Source organism: Trichechus manatus, unplaced genomic scaffold (genome assembly GCF_000243295.1).
Source record: "Trichechus manatus latirostris isolate Lorelei unplaced genomic scaffold, TriManLat1.0 scaffold00007, whole genome shotgun sequence".
NCBI classification, from domain to species: Eukaryota; Metazoa; Chordata; class Mammalia; order Sirenia; family Trichechidae; genus Trichechus; species Trichechus manatus.
In genome coordinates, this window is record NW_004443943.1 from 5,387,193 (window position 1) to 5,409,869 (window position 22,677).

Below are 22,677 nucleotides of genomic sequence, written 5' to 3' on the forward strand. Positions count from 1 at the left end.
CAAATGCTTAACCATTGCATCACTAGGGCTCCTTATTAACATGATAAACCAAAAAAGAAGAAAACCAAACCTGCTGCCATCCAGTCGATTCCGACTCATAGGACAGAGTAGAACTTCCCCATAGGCTTTCCAGGGGGTGGCTGGTGGGCTCGAACTGCCAACCTTTTGGTTATTAGCCAAGCTCTTAACCACTGTGCCACCAGGGCTCCTATTAATATCACAGAAGGTAGGAAATGGAAACAAATCTGTATTGACTCAGCAAAAACCGAAAACTTTAAAAAATGTTTTTGTTTGTTTTTTGCTTTTTTCCTTAGTGATCTGCTTTGCTTGCTACTGTATTCCCACAGTTCCAACTGTCCGTGGCACTGTAGAAAGTGTTCAGTAAATATTTGAATAAATGAATAAGTAACCACCATAGAGTTGATGAATAACCAGATTTGGAAGCCCCTCTTTGCCCACCTGCTCTTGTATTGTGGAGCTTTCTCTGAGTTCAGCAATCCTACTTCTTATGCTTGGCATTAGCGGAGAAGTTTGGGTCGCTGGGGTAATTTTTGTGAGGGCAATTTTTGATTTTTCTCATGACTGCTTTGGGAATACAGGAATAATTTGATTCTTACTAGCCTATAAAATAAACAAGCAAGCTTGTGAAATGAAACATTGAGGGATATTTGAAAGCAAAAAAATGACAGTTTAATAATTTCCAAAAATAACATGGTAGAGATTCCATATCAACAGGCTACTCATTTTCCCAGGGGAAAGAGGAATAAACCAGTCCATTCCTGGGCTGCTAATGGCCTATAGCAAGGAAGAGGTGTCAGAGGCAGCTTAAAACTCAACTTAGAGGGAGATGATTTTAAAACTACACAAATACTTAATTCATATTGATAGCATACAAATTAGCATTCCTGATTCTTACAACTATAGTAATCTTTTAAAGTTGAAATAAGTCACTACCCTCTGTAATAGGTCAGAGGGGCTCTGTGGTTGAGAAGGGGGCGCAGACTTGACAACAGCTTCATTTTGCCTTCTCTTCATATCTCTGTGCAGTCGACCTGACGGAGCTCGAGTAGGAAGGTTTAAGCTTGTGTTCCCATATTTTTAGGTACTGACTCACTGCTCCAGTTGTCCCATTTAACTATGAATTTTGATTCCTTATTTATGAAAACTGTATATCTTTTTTTAAAATTCAACTTAAATAGATGGTAAGAAACAATTTTTTAAAGAACATTATGACATTTAAGACAGAAGCCATATTGTTGAGTGCACTTTTACTAATATTTAATGTTTCCTTTATCACTTTACCCTGATTTTCCACATGGAGTCAAAACCCTTCAGAATTCCATTAAAACCAGAAACAAGAAGGGTCAGGCAATAAACTTCCTTTTTTTATTTATTTAAAAAAAATTTTTTTAATTGTACTTTAGATGAAGGTTTACAGAACAAATAGTTTCTCATTAAACAGTCAGTACACATATTGTTTTGTGACATTGGTTAACAACCCCATGACATGTCAACACTCTCCCTTCTTGACCTTGGAGGACCTTTTTTTTTTTGCTTTTTGGGTGAAAATATACATAGCCAAAGATACACCATTTCAAAAATTTCTACATGTACAATTCAGTGACATCGATTACATTCTTCCAGTTGTGCTGCTATTCTCACTATCCTTTTCCAAATTATTCCATCACCATTATCTTCAACTCCCTGCCCCCTAGGCTTCCCTTCAAACCCCCTGAGTTGCTATTGTCAATTAGATCTCACATAGATAATTCTTTTTTTTTTTTTTGTACTTTAGATGAAGGTTTATAGAACAAATAGTTTCTCATTAAACAGTTAGTACACATATTGTCCTATAACAATGGTTAACAACCCCACCACATGTCAACACTGTCCCTTCTCAACCCTGGATTCCCTATCACCAGCTTTTCTGTCCCCTCCTGCCTTCTAGTCCTTGTCTCTGGACTGCTGTGCCTCATTAGTCCCGTTTTGTTTTATGGGGCCATCCAATCCCCGGCTGAATGGTGAACCTGGGGAAGGACTTCACCACTGAGCTAAAAGGGTGTCTGGGGCCCATACTCTTGGGGTTTCTCCAGTCTCTGTCAGGCCAGTAAATCTGGTCTTTTTTTGTAAGTTAGAATTTTGTTCTACTTCCTTCTCCAGCTCTGTCCAGAACCCTCTGTTGTGATCCTGGTCAGAGCAGTCAGTGGTGGTAGCCGGGCACCATCTAGCTGTACTGGACTCAGTCTGGTGGAGGCCATGGTAGCTGTGGTCCATTAGTTCTTTGGACTAATCTTTTCCTTGTATCCTATTTTCTTTGTTCTCCCTTCCTCCCGAAGGGATGAGAACAGTGGAGTATCTTAGATGGCTGCTCACAGGCTTTTAAGACCCCAGACGCTACTCACCAAGGTAGAATGTAGAACATTGTCTTTAAAAACTATGTTATACCAATTGAGCTAGATGTTCCCCAAGACCATGGTCCCCACAGCCCTCCACAAAGCAATTCAGTCCCTCGGGGAAGCTTCCTTCTTGAAGCTTCTATGATACCCACTCTCTGCATTTTTTTCTCATCTCTGCTTCTTAGTCTTCTTTGCAGTCTGCTTTCTAGCTGTCTGTCTCTTATTTTTAAAATTAAATATTCTTATTTTAAATTATAAAAACAATGCATACTCCTTAAACAATACACAAACAATGGAGTAGTTTATTAATTAATAAATCCTACATAAAAACATAGGTCTTATAAAATACACGTTTATATATCTTTATGTAAATCACATAATTTACATATTTGTGTGTGTGTATACATATTCTGTCCCTCCCCCCACACACAGGGGGCTACCGTGAGTTGGAAATGGCAACTAACAACAACATGCGTCTCTACTAAATATGTACTTGATATTATGTATACTTGCTACCTACACTACGTATAAGCTTGATTTTTAATTAACATCGTATCACCAGTCTCATAAATATTGGTGTTCCTCAGGGTTCTGTCCTTGGTTTTCTCTTCTCTCTCTGTACACTCTGAATGATCTTACTCCCACCAGTGGTTTTAGTCACTCAAGTATACATTTCTAAATATCCCTTCCCAGTCCTGATCTGTCTCTGGGATTCCAACCCAGCTATTTATCATAGTCTACTTGGATACCCATAGGCACCTCATACCCAACTCTCCCTCAGAACCTCAACCCTGCTTCTCGTTGTCTTCATTGCAGGGAGCAGCACTGTTCTTTATCCTATTTGCCAGTCTAGAAATTTGGCATCATCTTTGACTCCTTCTTCCTTCTCATTCAACTGCATCCTATCAATCACCAGATCTACTGCTCCCACATCTTTAATAGCTTTTAATGTAATCAGCTTTTCTCCATTCTGACGCCCACGTGTGTAATCCAAGCTATGATCATCTCTTGCTTGGGATACTCTAATTGTCTAACTATCCACCCACTCTCCCAACTTCTGATCCATTTTTCTCAGAGGCCCCAGATGATCTTCCTGAAATGCAAATCTGAACTTGTCTTCCCTACTTAGAATGTTCAGCGACTTGCTGTTGCCTTCAAAATGAAGTCCAACTCTTCAAGACTTACCGGGTTCAGGGTTCATATGCTCTGGCCTCTGATTGTGCCTCACCTGCTTCATGGCTACCCACACCCACGATTGACCCTGCCCTCAAACATAGTCAACCACTCTGAGTTTCTTGAACTTGACATGTTCTCGCTTACACGTTTTTGCCTGGCTACATCCTGTCTCCCCATCTTTCTGTTTCTTCCAGTTGATGCTTCTTCATCCTTTGGGTCACTTCAGTGATACTTCTTCAAAAAAAAACTGGGCTTGGTGTCATTCCTATATGTTCACAAAGCATTGAACACTTATCGTATTGTAGCATTGATTGTAAACCCCAAAAAAAACTAAACCCGTTGCCATTGATTTCGACTTACAGCGACCCTGTAGGACAGAGTAGAACTGCCCCATAGGGTTTCCAAGGAGCGGCTGGTGGATTTGAGCTGTTGACCTTTTGGTTAGCAGCTGAACGCTTAACCACTGAACCATCAGGACTCTTTGGAACTCTATAGTATTGATCAGACTATACTATAATTGCCTATTTATGTCACCCCTCCTCCAACACCACTACCGGACTGTGAGCTCCCTGAGGGCAGGAACTAGGAATAGTACAGAACCTGGCATCTGATAGCCTGTTGCCGTTGAATTGATTTTGACTCATAGCCACCCTATAGGACAGAGTAGAACTGCCCCATAGAGTTTCCAAAGAGCGCCTGGTGGATTTGAACTGCCGACCTTTAGGTTAGCAGCGGTAGCACTTAACCACTATGCCACCAGGCTTTCCTGGCAGCTGATAGGACCCAGGAATTCCAGGAATTCCCATAAAGCTGAAGGGATAGTGAGTTACTGAATGCAATTACAGTGATACTTCTTCACTGTAGTGAGTTACGGGTGCAATGGTCAAGTCCAGGAAGCCTCAAAGCATATTTCAGGTCTTACATGTGGCAGTTTAAGATATCAGTAACATTAGGGAGTGTAGTGGGTTGAGTAGTGGTCCCCAAAAAGATATGTTTATATCCTAATCCCTGTGAATGTTACCGTATTTGGAAAAAAAGAGTCTCATAGATACAATGAAGGTAAAGATCTTGAGATGAGGTCATTTTGCATTATCTGGGTTAGCCCTATATCCAATGACACACAGAGGGACAAGACACAGAGAAAAAGACCACGTGAAGACATAGGCAGAGATTAGAATGATGTGGCCACAAGCCATGGAAAGTTTGGAGTCTCCAGAACCTAGAAGAGACAAGGAAGATTTCTTCTCTAGAGCTTTCTTTCAGAGGGAGCGAGGCCCTGCCTATACCTTACTTTTGGTCTTTTGACTTCCAGACCATGAGAGAATAAATCCGTCTTATCTTAGGCCACCAAGTTTGTGGTCCTTTGTTACGGCAGTCCTAGGAAACTAATACAGGGGATAAAGCAGAGTGATCATGACCACTAACTGTCTACTTTCGGCTTCCCTTCTGGCTTTGTCCTGATCGGGGTTTTCTACAGACGAAGCGACTTGTAAGTGGAGTGAGTGGGAGAGTTGGAAGCATAGACAGGCCTAACTTCTGAGTGGAGCAGGGGCAGAAATGTGAGAATTTCTGGAGAGGGGTTCTTAGGTTTTGGGTAGCCAGCTGTCAAGCACCCAAGGCAGCTAATCTTGCTTCTGGCAGCTGGTTAATCCCGCTACCCACCTCCTACGAGTCTGTGTGAACTCATTAAAGAGAAGATGTTAGTTTCTTTCAGAATCCCTGTGTCCTTTATCCACATGGTGCAGAGGAGAAAAAAACAAATACCACTGAGAACCCAAATGTCTGCGATTCTCTTTTATTCTCTATTGTAAACTCTGTTGATTTTACACGTGAATAACACCTCCTTCCCAGCTGTTACCTTTCGTTAACGGTGACTGTGTTCACGTTGATTTGCACGGGATACTTCTCTGTTCTGTTGTAAACTTGGTTGTTGAAACATAGAGTGGAAAGAACTCTGAATTTCTGGATTAGGAGATTGGAATTAGGATCTGGGTTCTCTAACTTACTCATGTGATTCAGTGGAGTCGTATCATGCATTTTTAAATTAAATATTAAAGTAATAAACCTCTATGAAAACAATTTGAAATACTACAGTTCCCCCCAGTTTGATCAAGAATTGAACAATTTCAAACCTATTTGGGCCTATTTAATTATAAACTGTGTGTACTTTATTGAAGTATTTCCTTCTTAGCAGGTGAACAGAACTAGCCAGTATCTTCTGCCATGGGAATAGTCTTAAAATACATAAATCTCATTCAGCTTATTCCAGGTCTTCAGGAAGGCATCTTTTCTCTCTCTGGTCTATGTAAGTCATCTGTCTTTTCTTCACTTGATTTTTCTCACTGGGGGAAACTGGGAGACTAAGACCCATCTATAAATGAAGAAATGTTGGTAAAAAGTACTCAGTTTAGTGCCTGTTACAGATCACACACTCAGAATGTTATTCGATTTGGAAAGTGGATTAGGTTGACAACATAATTTAAGTGTCTACTTTCTACTAGAAATGCTTTCAGCAAAGCAGAAAACTGGGTAATATCTCCATTTTACAGATAAGAAAATAGGATCAGAGGAGGTGGAATATTTACCCAAGGTCACATAGCTACTACGAGGATACATGTGAATTTTGAACCCATGCCTGCCTTCCTCCATGCTTTATTTTAAACGTCTTTGTTGAAATAGCGACTTGGGTATCCAGAAAGTATTTTAAAAAGTAATTCTGAAGAAACTTTTCTCTAAGTCCCCTATTTCTTAAAAGGCCATAATATTTTAAGTAATAAACACAAACTTTTGAAAGAAAATTTAAATCAGCTCTTCCAAGACCTCCTTTTCCCCTAGTTATGAAATGAATATAAAAATCCAACAGTTCTTTTAATCAGGGAGAGAAAAGTCTTTCAGATTCCCCAATTATTCAGAAGGTCTTTAAGTCAATTTCATGGGCTTGAGTAGGTTTAAGGTATGAGGAACTCTAGGGTGTTATTGAATAGAGTAGATTTACAACACTTTCCCCCAGTTGGACTTAAGAGCTGAATTTACCTGCTATTTCAAACTAGGGAGACATCAAATGTATTAATTATATAGCAGTTAGGACTCTTGGAAGAAAGATGCTACCATAAATGTAAGGCATTGTTATTGGCAATTATAAACCAAAACCAAACCCATTGCTGTCGAGTTGATTCTGACTTATGGGGACTCTATAGGACAGAGTAAAACTGCTCCATAGGGTTTCCAAGGAGCTGCTGGGGGTTTCGAACTTCGACCTTTTGGTTAGCAACTGTAGCTCTTAACCACTGCATTACCAGGGCTCCAGTTCGTTATAGGAGCCAGCCAGCAGCTGCAGAAAATAAAGTTTATCAACTTCAGACTGCAGTGAGTACAGGGAAACCCTCCAGTGTAAAAAGATGAAAAGACTTAATGCTTTGATTGGCCATATCTCAGAAGGAAGATTTAGAGGATGCATAGCCCTGGAGGTGCGGTGGTTAAGAGTTTAGCTGCTAACCAAAAGGTTGACAGTTCGAATACAACAGCCACTCTTTGGAAACTCTATGGGGCAGTTCTACTCTGTCCTATAGGGTCTTTTTTTTTTTTTGATTATATGTCTTTGAGACTCAAGAGTAGTTTTCTGATTGGCAAACTGGAGGAGATGGGCAAGGACCTGGATTAGCATAGAAAATTCTTTTTCTGAGCTAAGTATTTGTACAAATGAGGTATTTGGAAGGGTATGAGACAATGGCCATGCCATTCGATCAAAACTAGATTCTCTGGTCCTTCCAACTTCACAAGAGTCAGCCGAACTCACTGAAGTCCCAATAAGATGGAATACCATTACAGTATTTCACCATTCCTTCTTAGGGGCAGCTATGTTTTGCTTAACAAGGTTGGGGTTTTGAGTCTCTCAAGCTCATAGATAGCTTCTCCCTTGTTACCGTGCACACTATCCTAGACTCTGTTCATGATTCAGAAATGACCTAAATGACAATATCTTATTATTCCTTATTTCTCAGCATAGTCAATTTTATTACCCCTGCATATAACAAATAACTCCGCCCAAGGCAGGACTTGGGACACACGAGGTAGCAAGGGTGGAGGAAGATGGCTGGGAGCAGGGAAAAGATGTAAGCTGTTTAGACAACCTGCTTCCGCTGGCCAGGCAGCAGGAAGACAAACAGAGGAATCTTGGCTTCTACTTCCCTCCTTCATTTTGGTCAGCTTGGAACTTAACATGTCACAATCACATTTAAAAGAAGAGAAAAAAAATTACTATTTTAGTTTTCCCGTTCTGCCCAGGGTAACAAATATTTCTGAGCTGATAAATTCCTTTTATCTTTGAATTTAATATCAAGAGTGTTTAAGAAGTGCATTGCACAATGTGATCTGTCAGTGACAGCCCCAAGACCAGAATTTAGAGCTTTAGGGAGTAAAATGTCAATTGTCTATGATAATCATTCAAGTTATAAAGTAATTATGTACTGAGAGGAAAATGGAGGTGTTCTTTAAACCTGTGACCTGATGCAGTCTACCTGGTCTTTATTAAACTTGGAAAGTGTCTCATGATCAGTTATATATTGGGATGGAATTTATGAGCAGTCTCTTTTCTTCAGCCAACTCTCTTAGCCATTTTGTCTCAGTGCTCTTCTTTCCTAAATGTGGAGAATACTCCTTCATCAGTCATGCTTTGGGAATAGGATTTAAAAGCAGAGAATAATGTAATATTAGTGGTGTGATTTGGAATTGTGCGGCCGATTTCTTTTTTTTTTATTTTTTTATTGTACTTCAGGTGAAGGCTTACAGAACAAATAGTTTCTCAAGAAACAGTAGCACACATATTGTTTTATGACATTGGTTAACAACCCCACAACATGTCAACCCTCTAACTTCTCAACCTTTTTTTTTGGTGAAAATACACATAGCCAAGGATACACCATTTCAAAAATTTCTGCATGCACAGTTCAGTGACATTGACTATGCTCTTCCAATTGTGCTGCTATTCTCACTTAAGATGAAGGCTTACAGAACAAAATAGTTTCTCATTTAACAGTTACTACACATGTTGCCCTATGGCAATGGTTAACAATCTCACAACATATCAACAATATCCTTACTCAACGATGGGTTCCCTATCACCAGCTTCCTTGTCCCCTTTTGCCTTCTGGCCCTTGTCACTGGACTACTGTACCTGATTAGTCCCATTTGGTTTTATGGGGCTGTCCACTCCCAGGCTGAACGGTGAACCTCGGAGATAACTTCACCACTGAGGCGGCTGATTTCTTATCTAGTTAGCTCTCACTCAGAACTCCCCTTCTAACACATCTCTTTTTTTCTATCCATCTATTCTTTGTATTATTCCATCAGTCATTTGTCAGCTATTGAGCACCTACTATGTGCTAGGTATTGAGCTAGGCTTTAGGTATACAGAAGCAAGCATGGGGAGAAAAGGTTAACTCTTGTCACCCACAAGTGCGTTATCTACTGTAAGGACTTTCTTTGGCAGCCCTGGTTAACCTTGACACTGGCCGAGTGGTAGAGTCCAACTAACTGGAACAGATATCTAGGGCACTAATGGGGTGAACCTTGTTGTCTCATGTGTCTGATAAATCTCTATTATGAAGGCAGACAAATATGATTGGGTGCTACTGTTCTCATTTGATTTTTTTTTCATTTATATACTTATGAATAAATGGCAAATAGTAATAAGATAGCTTTGAAAGCTACTGTTCTATTAATTCAGTATGAATGGTATCCCTTTTCCTTGAAATTATTTTTAAAAACTGGGGTAACTTAGAATTGGGTTTTATTGCGCTATTCACTATAAGTCTTCCAGATTAGACTCTTGAACTTGGTTTTTCTGAATGTGTCCTCTTGACAAGACTTCTTTTGTGTCACTCGCAGTGATGAGTATACTCCTTAGCTCCTTATTGGTAACACACCCCTCTTTTTGTACTTCCACATTTCTGAAATTTGTGTGCACCTTAAAATTGATGGATACTTAATGGAGTATGTTTGTTGTTGTTTTTATGAAAAGTTGTTGTTTAATCAAGTTGATGTTGACACTTAAAATAGAAGAAAAGTGGTGATGTTTTAGTTACCTACTGCTGCGTAACAAATAACCCTAACACTTAGAGACCTAAAATAACAAGATCATTTAGTATCTCTCATAGTTTCTGTAGGTTAGGAATTCACTTAGTCACAGTAGGGAGATCTTGTCTTCGCTCTCTGATGCCTCAGCTGGAAGACTTGAAGCCTCAGAGGTAGAATCATTTGAAGGCTCTCATCTATTCCCAGCCTAGCTGGGGCTGTTGACTCACATGGGAGCTTTCCAGGAAGAGATAATAGAGTGGAAGGGATTAAACTAAAAAAATGTTTATTCCATTTGTTATGAACAAAAGATTTTCAAGCTCAAAAGGAGTTTTGAAAGGAAGAACACATTCAGCATTTTCTGAGAGACGTTGGACTTGAGTTTCTGAGGGGGGTTTGGCGATCAGAGTGTTGGATCTAACTTTTTGGCATTGGCAAGGGCAGAATATGTCATATGTCATATATGCGTATGAATATGCATATATTTCACACCAGAGCCTGCTCTGTTCATCAATATCCAGGGTGACTTGTACCAAACTCCTTACCTACTCATCCCCGCCTCTCTATACCATGTTGAACCTTGAAATTCTTAGTGGGCAAAGAAGCATAGCTGACAGTGCTACTTTCTTCTTCATACAAATCAGAGACTTGATTGTCAGCTGTCCCCAGTATTCCTTATCCACTCATTTCAAACAAAAGTTCTGCTCTTGAAACGCTCTGAGACCCCTGAGCTGTGTAGTTTAAGGGAGCACTTTCTCCAGAGCCTCTGTTACTCATCCCCAAGGTAAATCGTTAATTCAGGGGAGTCAGGCAGTGTGTGGCTTACTTGTTCTTTGTCCCCTCTCTTACCGTTTTCCACAGGTGTTTATCAAACTCTAGGGTTCAAAGAATTGTTTAAAACACTGCCTTTGAATAAAACCCTTACTGCTCTTTCCTAAATGGGTAAAGTTTTAATCAAATGGAAATTTCTCATTTAAATGTTTTAGAGATTAGAAAGACCATTTCTTAAGGCCTACAAGTATTGAGGCTTCTCAGTATGATGTTTAAAATAAAATTGTTATTAGTATAGAAACCTGGAATAAACATTCCACCACAAAAATAGGTATTCTTTTGCTGAACTTATTTGAGTTAAGTCTCCAAGGATTTCCTTAACACTAGTTTCAGAATACTGAGCTTTGACAGAATATTTAATAAAAAAAAATTATCATTATTAATAGTTACCATCCACTGTGTGCCTACAGTTGACAGTCACCGAAAGAGGTACTGATGACATCTTGAGAGGGTGGTGTTATTATTCCCACTTTACCCACAAGGAAACTGAGGGCCAGATAATTTATGTAACTTGCCCAAGCTCACATGCCTAAAAGTAGCAGAGCAGAGCTGTCTCATTTGGAAACCATTGTTTGCAGGAACTTGACCAGTATTTGGGTATCTGTAGAATTTTTCATAAGAATGCTAAGCATAGGGAACTATTATGTATTAGTGAAAAGTTTTCCTGTGAAGTATCCCCTGGAGGCTGGGGAAAATGGAATCAGAGAAAGGATCTTGGTAGCCCTAATATATTCTTTTCCTTCAGCTCTGCTCCCTCTTCCCATTTTCTCTCTTTTACTTTTTAATCAGGAAGTGTCTTAATTAATTAGTGCTGTCATAACAAAATATATCACAAGTGGGTGGCTTTAAAGAACAGAAATTTCTCACAGGTCAGGCGGCTGGAAGTCTGAATTGAGAGCATGGATCTTGGGGGCCGTCCCTCTTTGTTTATTTCAGCGTCTTGTAGCCTGCAATCCTTGGAGTTTGTAGATGCATCTACTGTGTGTGTGTGTCTTCGTATGACATTTTACCCCGTGTGTCTCTGTGTCTTTTCTGTTCTTTTCATTACTCAGAAGTGATTAGGTTTAGGATCCACTCTACACTGGTATGACCTCATTAACATAAAAGTATATATGTATTTATTAAGAAAACCTCTCTTTTCAACCAGGACCATATTTACAGGTATTAGGGTTAGGATTTCAACACATATTTTTGGGGTACTCAATTCAATCTGTGACAGGAAGGCATTCATACAACTTTGTTTTAGAAGCTTGAAATGACTACTGGCAAACAGTCCCACCAGTTTATTCTAGTGTTTCGGAGAATTGACTTCTGAGACACCTGACCCATTGTCACTTTTACTGACTTCAATCCACACCCCAAACAGAGGGGCTGGGTCTCCACTGACACCACAAAATACCACACAGATACCCTGCATCACTCGAATACATTCACCGTATGACACTAGTCATCTGGATTGACTGAATTTACGATGGAAATAACCACTTTTGGTTTTAGCATCTCATTTATCAGGTAAAGTTTTTGTTGTTAGGTAAAGAGGGGCTATTTTATCCTGAGGAAAAGTTGTCAGAGGTTTGGAAAGGCTCAAAGACTAGTAATTCAACTGCTAGATGTATGTAAATCATTCATTTTTGCTCTGTGTGTCCTTGTACTGAATCCACATTAGTTTTAGCTTGCGTGTTTTTATGCTATTCTCTAGAGAATTTTGTACCTGGAATTTTTATAAATTAATGAGTAGATTACATCATGGGATAACCTATGTAGTGGTTTCTTTGGATGCACTGTAGCCAATGGCAATAGTGTGTATGTGTGTGTGTATGAGAGAAAGGTGGGGGAAGGAAGGGAAGGAAGGGAAGGAGAGAAGGAGAGGGAGAGAGAGACACAGATTATACATGTTTGGGATTTGGAGTTTGTTATGGATTGAACTGTGCCCACCCCAAAACACATGTCAGCTTGACTAGGCCGTGATTCCTAATATTAGGTGGTTGTCCACCATTTTGTGATCTGACGTGATTATCCTGTGTTTTAAATCCTAACCTCTATGATATTAATGAACCAAACCAAACCCATTGCTGTTGAGTCGATTCCGACTCATAGCTACCATATAGGACAGAGTAGAATTGCCCTATAGGGTTTCCAAGGAGCGGCTGGTGGATTCCAACTACTGACCTTTTGGTTAGCAGCTGAGCTCTTAACTACTGCACCACCAGGGCAACCTGGAGAAGGACATCATGCTTGGTAAAGTAGAGGGTCAGTGAAAAAGAGGAAGACCTTCAACAAGATAGATTGACACAGTGGCTGCAACGATGGGCTCAAGCATAGCAACAACTGTGAGGATGGTGCAGGACTGGGAGGTATTTTGTTCTGGGTTGTATGTAGGGTTGCTATGAGTCGGAGCCAACTTGACGGCACCTAACAACAACAGCATAATGTTAATGAGGCAGGATTAGAGGCAGTTATGTTAATGAGGCAGGACTCAATCTACAGGATTAGGTTGTATCTTGAGTCAATCTCTTTCGAGATATAAAAGAGAGAAGTGAGCAGAGAGGAGAGGGACTTCATACTACCAAGAAACAAGAGCCGGGAGAATAGTTCATCCTTTGGACCTGGGGTCCCTGCACTGAGAAGCTGCTAGACCAGGGGAAGATTGATGACAAAGACCTTCCTCCAGAACTAACAGAGACAGAAAGTCTTCCCCTGGACCTGGTGCCCTGCATTCAGACTTCTAGCCTCCTAGACTGTGAGAGAATAAATTTCTCTTTGTTAAAGACATCCACTTGTGGTATTTCTTTTATAGCAGCACCAGTTAACTAAGACAGAGCTTATAAAAATGATTGATTCTTTAGATTTCAGACTCACTTATATTTCTTTCTTATTAGAGAAAAAATGTATATTCATTGCAGAAAATTAAGAAAATATAGATGAGCCCCAAAAAGAAAAAACAAAACCATATGCCATCTCAGAGTTGGTCACTGTTAAGATTTTGGTTCCTTTCATCCCAATCTGTGCGTGCGTGTGTGTGTGTGCTCACGTGTGTATATTCATTTTTGCAAAATGGGGCCTATGCTATAAAATTGTTCTATAAATTTTTATTTTCATGTGTCTTTTAATTAAATATTCTTCTGTAACAACATTATTAATAGCTTCGAATTTGTCATTGTATGGTTATATCATTTCTTTTGGAAATAAGTTAAAATAATTTTTTTTCTTCACTACCTTTCATTTTTTAATCTTGCAGCAACTGACTGATAGAAAGAGGTGTTTTAAATTCCAGATCACTGAACTGGCTCCCTTCTCCCACTACAGTCAGCAGAGTGTGCTATGTACCGCTGCTCCCCTGCCCTGCAACCCCCATCCCCACATGCAGCGGAAGAATGCCATGGAACTCATCGCTGTTGACAGCTCATCTGCTCCTGTTGTTGCTTCTTACAGGAGACAGAGCCCGTGGCGCCTGGCCAGTTGGAGTGTCAGGGGAGAGCAGGAACGCCAGCTCATGAGAATCCACAAAACAACACGTTCAGGTGCCAAGAAACAGTGCGACTTCAACCAAGGTGGGCCCATTGTGCTGGAAGTTGTACTGTGCCTGGGGTTCATTTCACAAAAATGCTGATGTGTGTGCCTGCCACCTCTACACAAGGGTCCAGGCTTTCTGGCTTTCCTTGGCGTTACTTATAGTTAGAGAAGCTACTTGAAGGGGACTGGAAGGAGAATCATTGAGTCTGAGTTAAAGAGAAATATAAAAAGCCTACTTTCTCTGTCTTCAGTTTGCAGATATTCAGCCATAAGGCTCAGAGGGGAGGGAGACAGGCTGACTTTATTCTTTCTGTGCCCTTTCACTCTGTGAGAGAGGTGACGAGGCTTTCCTCCATAATAATGGTGGAGATGAGAGTGCGGGCATCACGCCAAGTACTTTTCGCCCATTATCTAATTTAGCCTTGGCAACTTCCTCATAAAGCTGATACTCACAGCCCCATTTATGGAGGAGAAGCCTGAGTCTGGCTGAGAGACATTAAGGCACTTGCCCGATGTTGCACAGGTAGAAAAAGGCTGAGCCAGAATTTGAACCTACGAAGGTCTGACTTACGATATGGCAGGTGCAGCTTCTGTTCTGACCCAAGTGGTGCCAATAAGCCCTGATGTAGCCCCCAGGCAGGCTGTCTGGTCTACTAGACCTCCTGGAGTCAGCCCTGGAGCCAGGGCAAATGTGTGGGTAGAAAGCTGCCTGCGGAAAGGTTGGCATGGCATTCTGTTGGGAGACTGGCATTGCAGCTGTCTATGGAAAGTCTCTTCTGGAAATAAACAGAAGAAAGAATTCAACCCCTAGTTGTGTCAGCTGTCTTTGTAGGATCTTGTGTACGGGTGTAATCAGAGCCCTCACTCAGTGGAAAGGGAATGTTGTACTTCTTAACATGACCTTTAGAAAATTTTTTAAGGCAGCACGTTTTAAGTGAATCAACAACTACAAGGAAGAATTGGATGTGCTCTGCAATTGTGCTTTAAAATGCCTAGAATACCAAATTTATAATTAGATGGAGGGGACCCTAAAGGGAAAGTGCTCCACTCCCCAGCTGGATTCGCGGACACTTTTTATAGCTTTCTTCGCAAGTCGCCATCTCTGATCTGCTTAATCTTACCTGACCTCAGGTAATACCTGCTGGAGTCAACCTTGGCATTTCTCTGCTGATCAGGACATTCTCCCTCCTAGTTGAGGCCTTCTTGTAATAAAGTTGTTTTAGGTTAGCTAGTATCAATTTGAAGGAACCCTGGTGGCGCAGTTGTTAAGGGTCGACTGCTACTGGAAAGGTCAGCAGTTAAAACCCCCCAGCCACTCCGTGGGAGGAAGATGTGGCAGTCTGCTTATGTAAAGACTACAGCCTTCGAAACCTATGGGGCAGTTCACTCTGTGCTAAAGGATCGGTATGTGTCAGAATTGACACGATGGCGATGGGTTTTGTTTGGTTTAAAATCAATTTAAGCAGTGACCCTGTATTCTGCCACGAGCCTGACGACTGCCTCTCCCAGCAAGAATTATAAAATTAAAAAACCCTTTGCCATCGAGTCAATTTCGACTCATAGTGACCCTATAGGACAGAGTAGAATTGCCCCATAGGGTTTCCAAGGAGTGGCTGGTGGATTGGTTAGCGCCGATCTCTTGACTACTGCACCACCAGGGCTCCAGTACCCCAGCAAGAATAAGCCAACTATATTCACATGCAAGGTGCCCTGGTGGCAGGTGGTTAAAGCGCTTGGCTGCTAACTGAAAGGTTGGTGGTTCAAGTCTACCAGTCACTGCACGGGAGAAAGATGTGGCAGTCTGCTTCCCTAAAGATTACAGCCTTGGAAACCCTATCGGGCAGTTAGTTCTACTCTGTCCTATAGGGTCACTGTGAGTCAGAATCTACTAGAAGGCAGCAGGTTGTAATTTTTTTATTTGTTTTGTTTTATATTCACATGCATATTTGAAAATAGTAAAAAACAAGACGAAGTCATTCATATATGTGGTTGGAATGTAGGTGGTCTCGGGGTGAATATTGGACAGCAGCTGATAGCACAACAGACTATTAGTAATTAACTTCCTCAAAGATGCTGATGTTTGCTAAAGCTAAAACCACTTTATGTCCCATCTGTGGTTGCAAAGGTGACTGGTAATTTTACTATTGTCAGAGGGCAAGTCAGAAATTTAATAGGATTCTATGGTAGAAACCATTCCCGTATGAATAATTAAGAGCTAACGGTATTAAATAAGGATAGTTCTCTGATGAGGAAACAGAGCAGCAGTTCTTAAATTTTGGGGGGTTACAGCTTTATTCAGATTCTCGGAGATCTATGACAACTTTCGTCAGGAAAAAAAGATGATGCATATATCATAAAAGTTGGCATAAAAGTTTAGCTCCTAGACCTCCTGTGTGCTCCATGTTAAAGAAAGAAACCATCTACAGGGTCATGGGGCGACCTGTCCTCATTAAGCTGGCATTTTCTTCCAGTCCCCAATAAATCAGCTGCTGCTTCTCACAAAAGCAGATCTGGTCTTCTTCCTCTGCCCCTTAGCAAACCTCCATAGAATCCCAAATACCTTGTAGTCCTTTTTTCCTCTTTTCCATCTAACCTCCATGTCCCACTCTCGCAGGATCTAGTTTTCCCAGCTAAAGCATTTCAGAATGTTCTGTGCGCCATGTCAGCAATCATCGGATCTAGTCTTAAGCCACAGATCAGGAGTGGTGTTAGGCCAGTTAGGTCTAATACTGTTAGGTTCCGTATTTTTATTGGGATGGTAGCCTTTAAACTACAGTTATTTATCAGAACCATAGTGGTGTCACCCAGGGACATTTTAATGGAACTTAAAAAAATAATCCACCTCAAAATATACAGGGATTGTGAAATTTGATGAACTGGTGAAATGTGGTCTGAGGCTAAAAACAACTTTGAATTAGGTAGCTCACATTCCTAATAACATTCCTCTTCCATTTTGAGCCAGCGTATGGCCAGGTTCAGGCATGTTTTGCCCAATGGTTCTTGATAGAGACATGATACTGTAACAGGACACGCCAGACCTAGGTCTGACTCAAAGTGAGGAAAGAAGCCAGGCTAAACCTCAGCAGGTATAAAATGCCCCCTTCTTGGGGAGAGGGTGAGAATGTTGCGAGCATAATGAACACTGAAAAAGGGAAAAAAGATCTTTCTGCAGCAAGGAGTTGTCAAGGGGTCACACTTCATTTAGGTGAGACTTGAAGGAATCGACAGTCTTCAGAGACTGAATACATCCTTGTAGGAGTGAGATTTTGGAGCTGAGTGAGGTCCTCGTGCAGGATGGGTATTGATCTTTCCATACATGCCAAGAAGAAGTAGTTTTGTACCTACGCCTCTCAGAGGATCTTGTGTCTTGGGCTCTTTCTAGCACAAGGAAGCTTTACTTGTGTCTGCGCTTCAGGGAAGTCCTTGAATGTTCTTGAAAAAGTTTCTGTGTATATATATTGCTGTTGTTGTTAGATGTCATTGAGTTGGTTCCGACTCATAGCGACCTGTGTACAACAGGGTGAAACGCTGCCCAATCCTGTGCCATGCTCACCATCGTTGCTATGTTTGAGCCCATTGTTGCAGCCACTGTGTCAGTCCATCTCAGTGAGCGTCTTTCTCTTTTTTGCTGATGCTCACTCTACCAAGCATGATGTCCTTCTCCAGGGACTGGTCCTTCCTGATAACATGTCCACAGTAAGTTAGGTGAAGTCTCACCATCCTCGCTTCTAAGGAACATTCTGGCTGTACTTTTTCCAAGACAGATTTGTTCATTCTTCTGGTAGTCCACAGTATATTCAATGTTCTTCGCCAACACCATTAATTCAAGGGCATCAATTCTGTTTCAGTCTTCCTTATTCATTGTCCAGCTAATGCATGCATAGGAAGCAATTGAAAATACCATGGGCTGGGTCAGGTGCACCTTAGTCTTCAAAGTGACGCCTTTGCTTTTAACACTTTAAAGAGGTCTTTTGCAGCAGATTTGCTCAATGCAATGTGTCGTTGGATTTCTTGACTGCTGCTTCCATGGCAGTGGATCCAAGTAAAATGAAATCCTTGACAGTCAATATTTTTTCTGTTTATCGTGATGTAGCTTATTGGCCCATTTGTGAGGATTTTCGTTTTCTTTATGTTGAGGTATAATCCCTACTGAAGGCTGTAGTCTTTGATCTTCATCAGTACATGCTTCACCTTCAGCAAGCAAGGTTGTGTCATCTGCATATCACAGGTTGTTAATGAGTCTTCTTCCAATCCTGATGCTGTGTCTTCTTATAGTCCAGCTCCTCAGATTATTTGCTCAGCATACATATTGAATAAGTATGGTGAAAGGATACGACCCTGATACATACCTTTCCTGATTTTAAGTCAATGTGTAGGTATACTGTATATGATACCCATGTCGGACTTCTATCATCCAAAACTGTAAGATAATAAATGTATTATTTCAAGCCACAAGTTTGTGCTAATTTGTTACAGTAGCAATAGAAGATCAACATGGTGTATATGTTGGTTTTCTATTGCTACTGTAACAAATTAACAAATATTGTCCAAGGCACAACAATTGGTCTCTATTCACCTGGTGTAACAGAGGAAGAAGGACAGTCAGGAATAGGAGGATACGGAATGTGTGGCTAATTGCCTCTGAACAACTGTCTTCTTTGCCATGAGACCAGAAGAGCTGGATGGTGCCTGGCTACCATTACTGAACATTTTGATCAAAGATTCCATAGACGAATCCTGATGAACAGGGGGAAATGCAGAACAGAATTTCAAATTCTCATGGCGTCTAGACTCTGTGGAGCCATGAAAGTGGATGAACCTCTGAAACTATTGCTCTGAGATAATCTTTGAAACTTGAACCAAAAATATCCCCTTCAGTCTTCTTAAAACTGAACAATAGTTTAGCTTAACTAGAAAAAAGATCTTCCTTGGGCATTGTGCTTTTAAAAACTATCTATATGGGATCAAATTGACAACAGCAACTCAAAAGATGAGATAGGAACCTCAGAGGGCAGTGAGTTTATGTTAATGGGGGAGGAACAACTCAGAAAAGGAGGGTGATATTCTCAATCCGAAGAATGTAATCAATGTCACATAGAACCATTGAATTGGTATACGCTTTGCTGTGTATATTCTCAACACCACTGACAACAAAGTAAGTAAAATTTAAAGAAAAAATTGACATATACTGTATTGGTTTTCTATTGCTACTGTAACAAATTAGCCCAAACTTGTGGCTTGAAATAACACATTTATTATTTTATAGCTCTATACGATAGAAGTCCAACCTGGGTGTCACTGAGCTAAAATAAAGGTATCAGCAGAGCTGCATTTCTTTCCAGATGCTGTAATGAGGTGATGGCCTATAATGTCTTAATGCCACCTTTTCCAAGGTGACACGTTTACATTTTAATGTGGATCTTCAGTGCATCTGAGTGGAGGGGCTGGGTATTATACTCCTCTAACAGGGTCCTCAGTATCTGGTGCTTTGCAAACCATATAAAATTACAGAACTGTGCTTAGTTAGAGCTAGAAGAGGCCTTAGTAATCACTTACTATCACTTACTACAACCCCCTCGTTTTCTTGTTTGACACCAGAGAATCTGCGATTTGCTTAAGTTCTCACTCTCTATAGTAATAGGACCAAGACGAGCGCCATCAATCTATTTAGCGCAGTCACTTGATGCATATGCATTGGCTTGATTGATTTTTATAGCTAAAGCCAGTGCCAGTTCTGTAAACCCTCTGAAATGACAAAGGGGAATTTATGATAGTAAGAGAATTCTAATGAAGTTGGGGATTTCTTATCCAGCTAACTAAATTTACTTTTGAGAGTGATTAACTCACTTGTGTTTAAAATATTGTATTAAAATTTATGACAACATTAAACCCTTAATGTCTTTAAAGACCTCGTCTGCATAAATGGGAGCTATTCTGTGGCGTTGTCTTAACACTAATTCTGTTGGTGGTTACGTGTGTGAGTTCTTTAGCCTCTTCATCTGGAAGCCCCCAGTTAGAGAGGGTTGAAGATCGGAGTATTCACAAGGATAATGGTCTTTGATAGCTTTGACTATTTTTGTGACATTCCAAATAAAAGAAAAAATGGGAGGCATTGTTCCTATATGGAAAGAGGAAATTTTGTTGGCACCAACTCTTCCTTGGGGGATAAATCCTTTCACCTTTTGTTTTTGAGATAGCCAATGTGTGTGTATGTTTTAACAGTGAATTGTTTCTTATTTAAATATTTTTCTTGGAGGTAAGCAGGGCCTTAATGATTTTTACTAAAAAAAAGAGAAAATGAATAAAAGAATGAGCACCCAGAGATTTTTAACAATAGGAAAGAAAAGACCTTCCTTCTTGGGTTGTAGCAGAGAAGGAGTTACCAGCATGTCCTCGTTTCCCATTAGTGTAATCTCAGAGTTTTCTCTTGTTTTTGTGTGTTTTATTGGAGGGAGGGCTATGAAGTAGAGACAAAAAATAGCCTGTCTTGACAAATTTTGAGACTCTTTGGTACACTGTTGGGTAATGAATGGGTTCTAACATATCTCACTTTGAGATTATTCCATAGGAAGGGAGCCCTATAGAAATGCCTCTCCTTCACCTTGCCCCACTACCCATGTGGGTGAGGAAATAATATTTTGGAATGGAAAAAAAATCCAATTAAGAAACAAAACACAGGCTCTTATGTCTATCAAGTGGCCTTGGTCACATCACTCAAATCCCTGGATCTTCTCCTCTAACACATTGTGTTTGTGCCAAATAATATCTGCCCCCTCCGGCTTTAACTTTTAAAATGCTCACCACTAGATGTTTGAAGGGTTAGTTATGGAAAGACTTTAGTTTAATAATACAAGCTCTTGCAGTCAGAGCTAAAAATAATTCCCTCTGATGCAGGGGGAAAAAAAAACCCATACCAAATCCTTAAACTGCTGATTGAAAAAGAACCCACACTTGATTATTTTGGGAACGAAACTCTCCTTTTTATTTTTTTTAAGTAGCCTGCCCTTAGTCACTTGATAAATTGTTAGCATTTTACCAGACAATGATTAGTCATAATGATAAAAGGGAAACTGAAATACATTCTCTCATTTAAAAAAAAAAATCATAATAAAATAAGTGAAATGTGGTTATATTGGAAAAGATAGAAAATTCCAAGGAAATAAAAACATCTTATAATCTTACTACTCAGATATAGCCACTGGTGATTTGTATGTATTCTTACGTTGTTGCTATTGTTTTGATGTTGGCATAAAAAAGAATTGTGTATGAAAGGAGCTTCCTCATGCAATGGCATTAGAATCTTCTAGAAGCACCATTTATTTCAAGTATGCTCGAGAGTAGAAGGGTAGATCAAAACTCCTTCTGACTACACAATTTTTTTAGTGTAGTTACTCAACACAAGACACTTACCTGAGTAATGGAGTAGTAGGTTAATTGTCACAAGGCTAATGAGTTCATTTATTGCTAAAGTGACTACAGTTGATTTTTCATAACAAATATTCTAACATACAATTTTCTATATGAAACAAGTTTTACAAGCTTTGGTTTCATCATAGCCCTGTGTTAGAAATCCTAATCCTGGGAGCTCAAACAGAAAACTTTGTACTTCAATCTGACTAACTTGGAATAGATTCAAGAGAGAAATGGCAGTAATGATTATAAGAGACAATTGTTGTTAGGTGCTGTTGAGTTGATTTTGAATCATAGCAGCTCATGTGACAGAATAGAATTGCCCCATAGGGCTTCCTACGCTGTAATCTTTACAGGAGCAGATTGCCATGTCTTTACTCCTGTGGAGCAGCTGGATGGGTTTGAACCACCAACCTTCCAGTTAGCAGCTTAGCGTTTAACTGCTGTACAACAAGCGTTCCTTATAAGAGAAAACCAAACCAATCCCATTGCCGTGGAGTCGATTCCGACTCATAGCAACCCTGTAAAAAACAGAAAATGTATAAATTTAAACCTAATTAAGAACTTTGATCCGTTGGTTAATTGTTCAGTGTTCCTGAAGACATTGGAATGTAGCTGTTCTTCAATTTACTCTTCTTTATCTTCCCAATAAGGGGATGGCTACTGCAGGATATCTAACTATTACAGTACTCGTCAACAAAGTCATTCCTTTTCAAAACTTATATTAAATTATATTAAATTCTACACACACAGTGAGACACAAAACTCTCCTCTCTCTTTTTCTTTCTCTATTTCTATGTATAAAAATACATACATATACATATATATATTTTTTTCTTTTCATTTTAACCAAGGTTGTATTAAAACATACTTTGGGTGTAAATTTTTTCATATTTAAACAAAATGTAGAGGTTTTATTATAGAGAATAAAATTTTAGAGACCACTGCAGTGCAACTTTTTTCCCACTTAATGTATTTTTCCATATCACTAAATATTTTACAACATATTTCATGACTGTGAAATATTTCATTCTGTGGATGTACCACATATAAAAAACAAAAACCAAGCCCATTGACATCTAGTCGCTTCTGACTCATAGCGACCATATAGGACAGAGTAGAACTGTCCCATAGGGTTTTCAAGGCTATAAATCTTTATGGAAGAAGACTACCACATCTTTCTCTCGTGGAGCGGGTGGTGGGTTTGGACCCCCGACCTTTTGGTTAGCAGCTGAACACTTAACCACTGTGCCACCAGGGCTCCTTATACTATATATCC

At 40.0% G+C, this 22,677-nt stretch overlaps 1 protein-coding gene across 6 annotated transcripts in view; it reads left to right on the forward strand.

Annotated features, from left to right (window-relative positions):
• FAM13C (family with sequence similarity 13 member C) overlaps window positions 1–22,677 on the forward strand; it is a 138,961-nt gene that overhangs the window by 44,451 nt on the left and 71,833 nt on the right. For all 6 annotated transcript variants that reach the window (XM_004369868.1, XM_004369867.1, XM_004369870.1 and 3 more), the window contains one exon: window positions 13,908–14,026. In XM_004369868.1, the coding sequence (XP_004369925.1) occupies window positions 13,908–14,026 (119 nt within the window). The remainder of the gene's footprint in view (window positions 1–13,907; window positions 14,027–22,677) is intronic.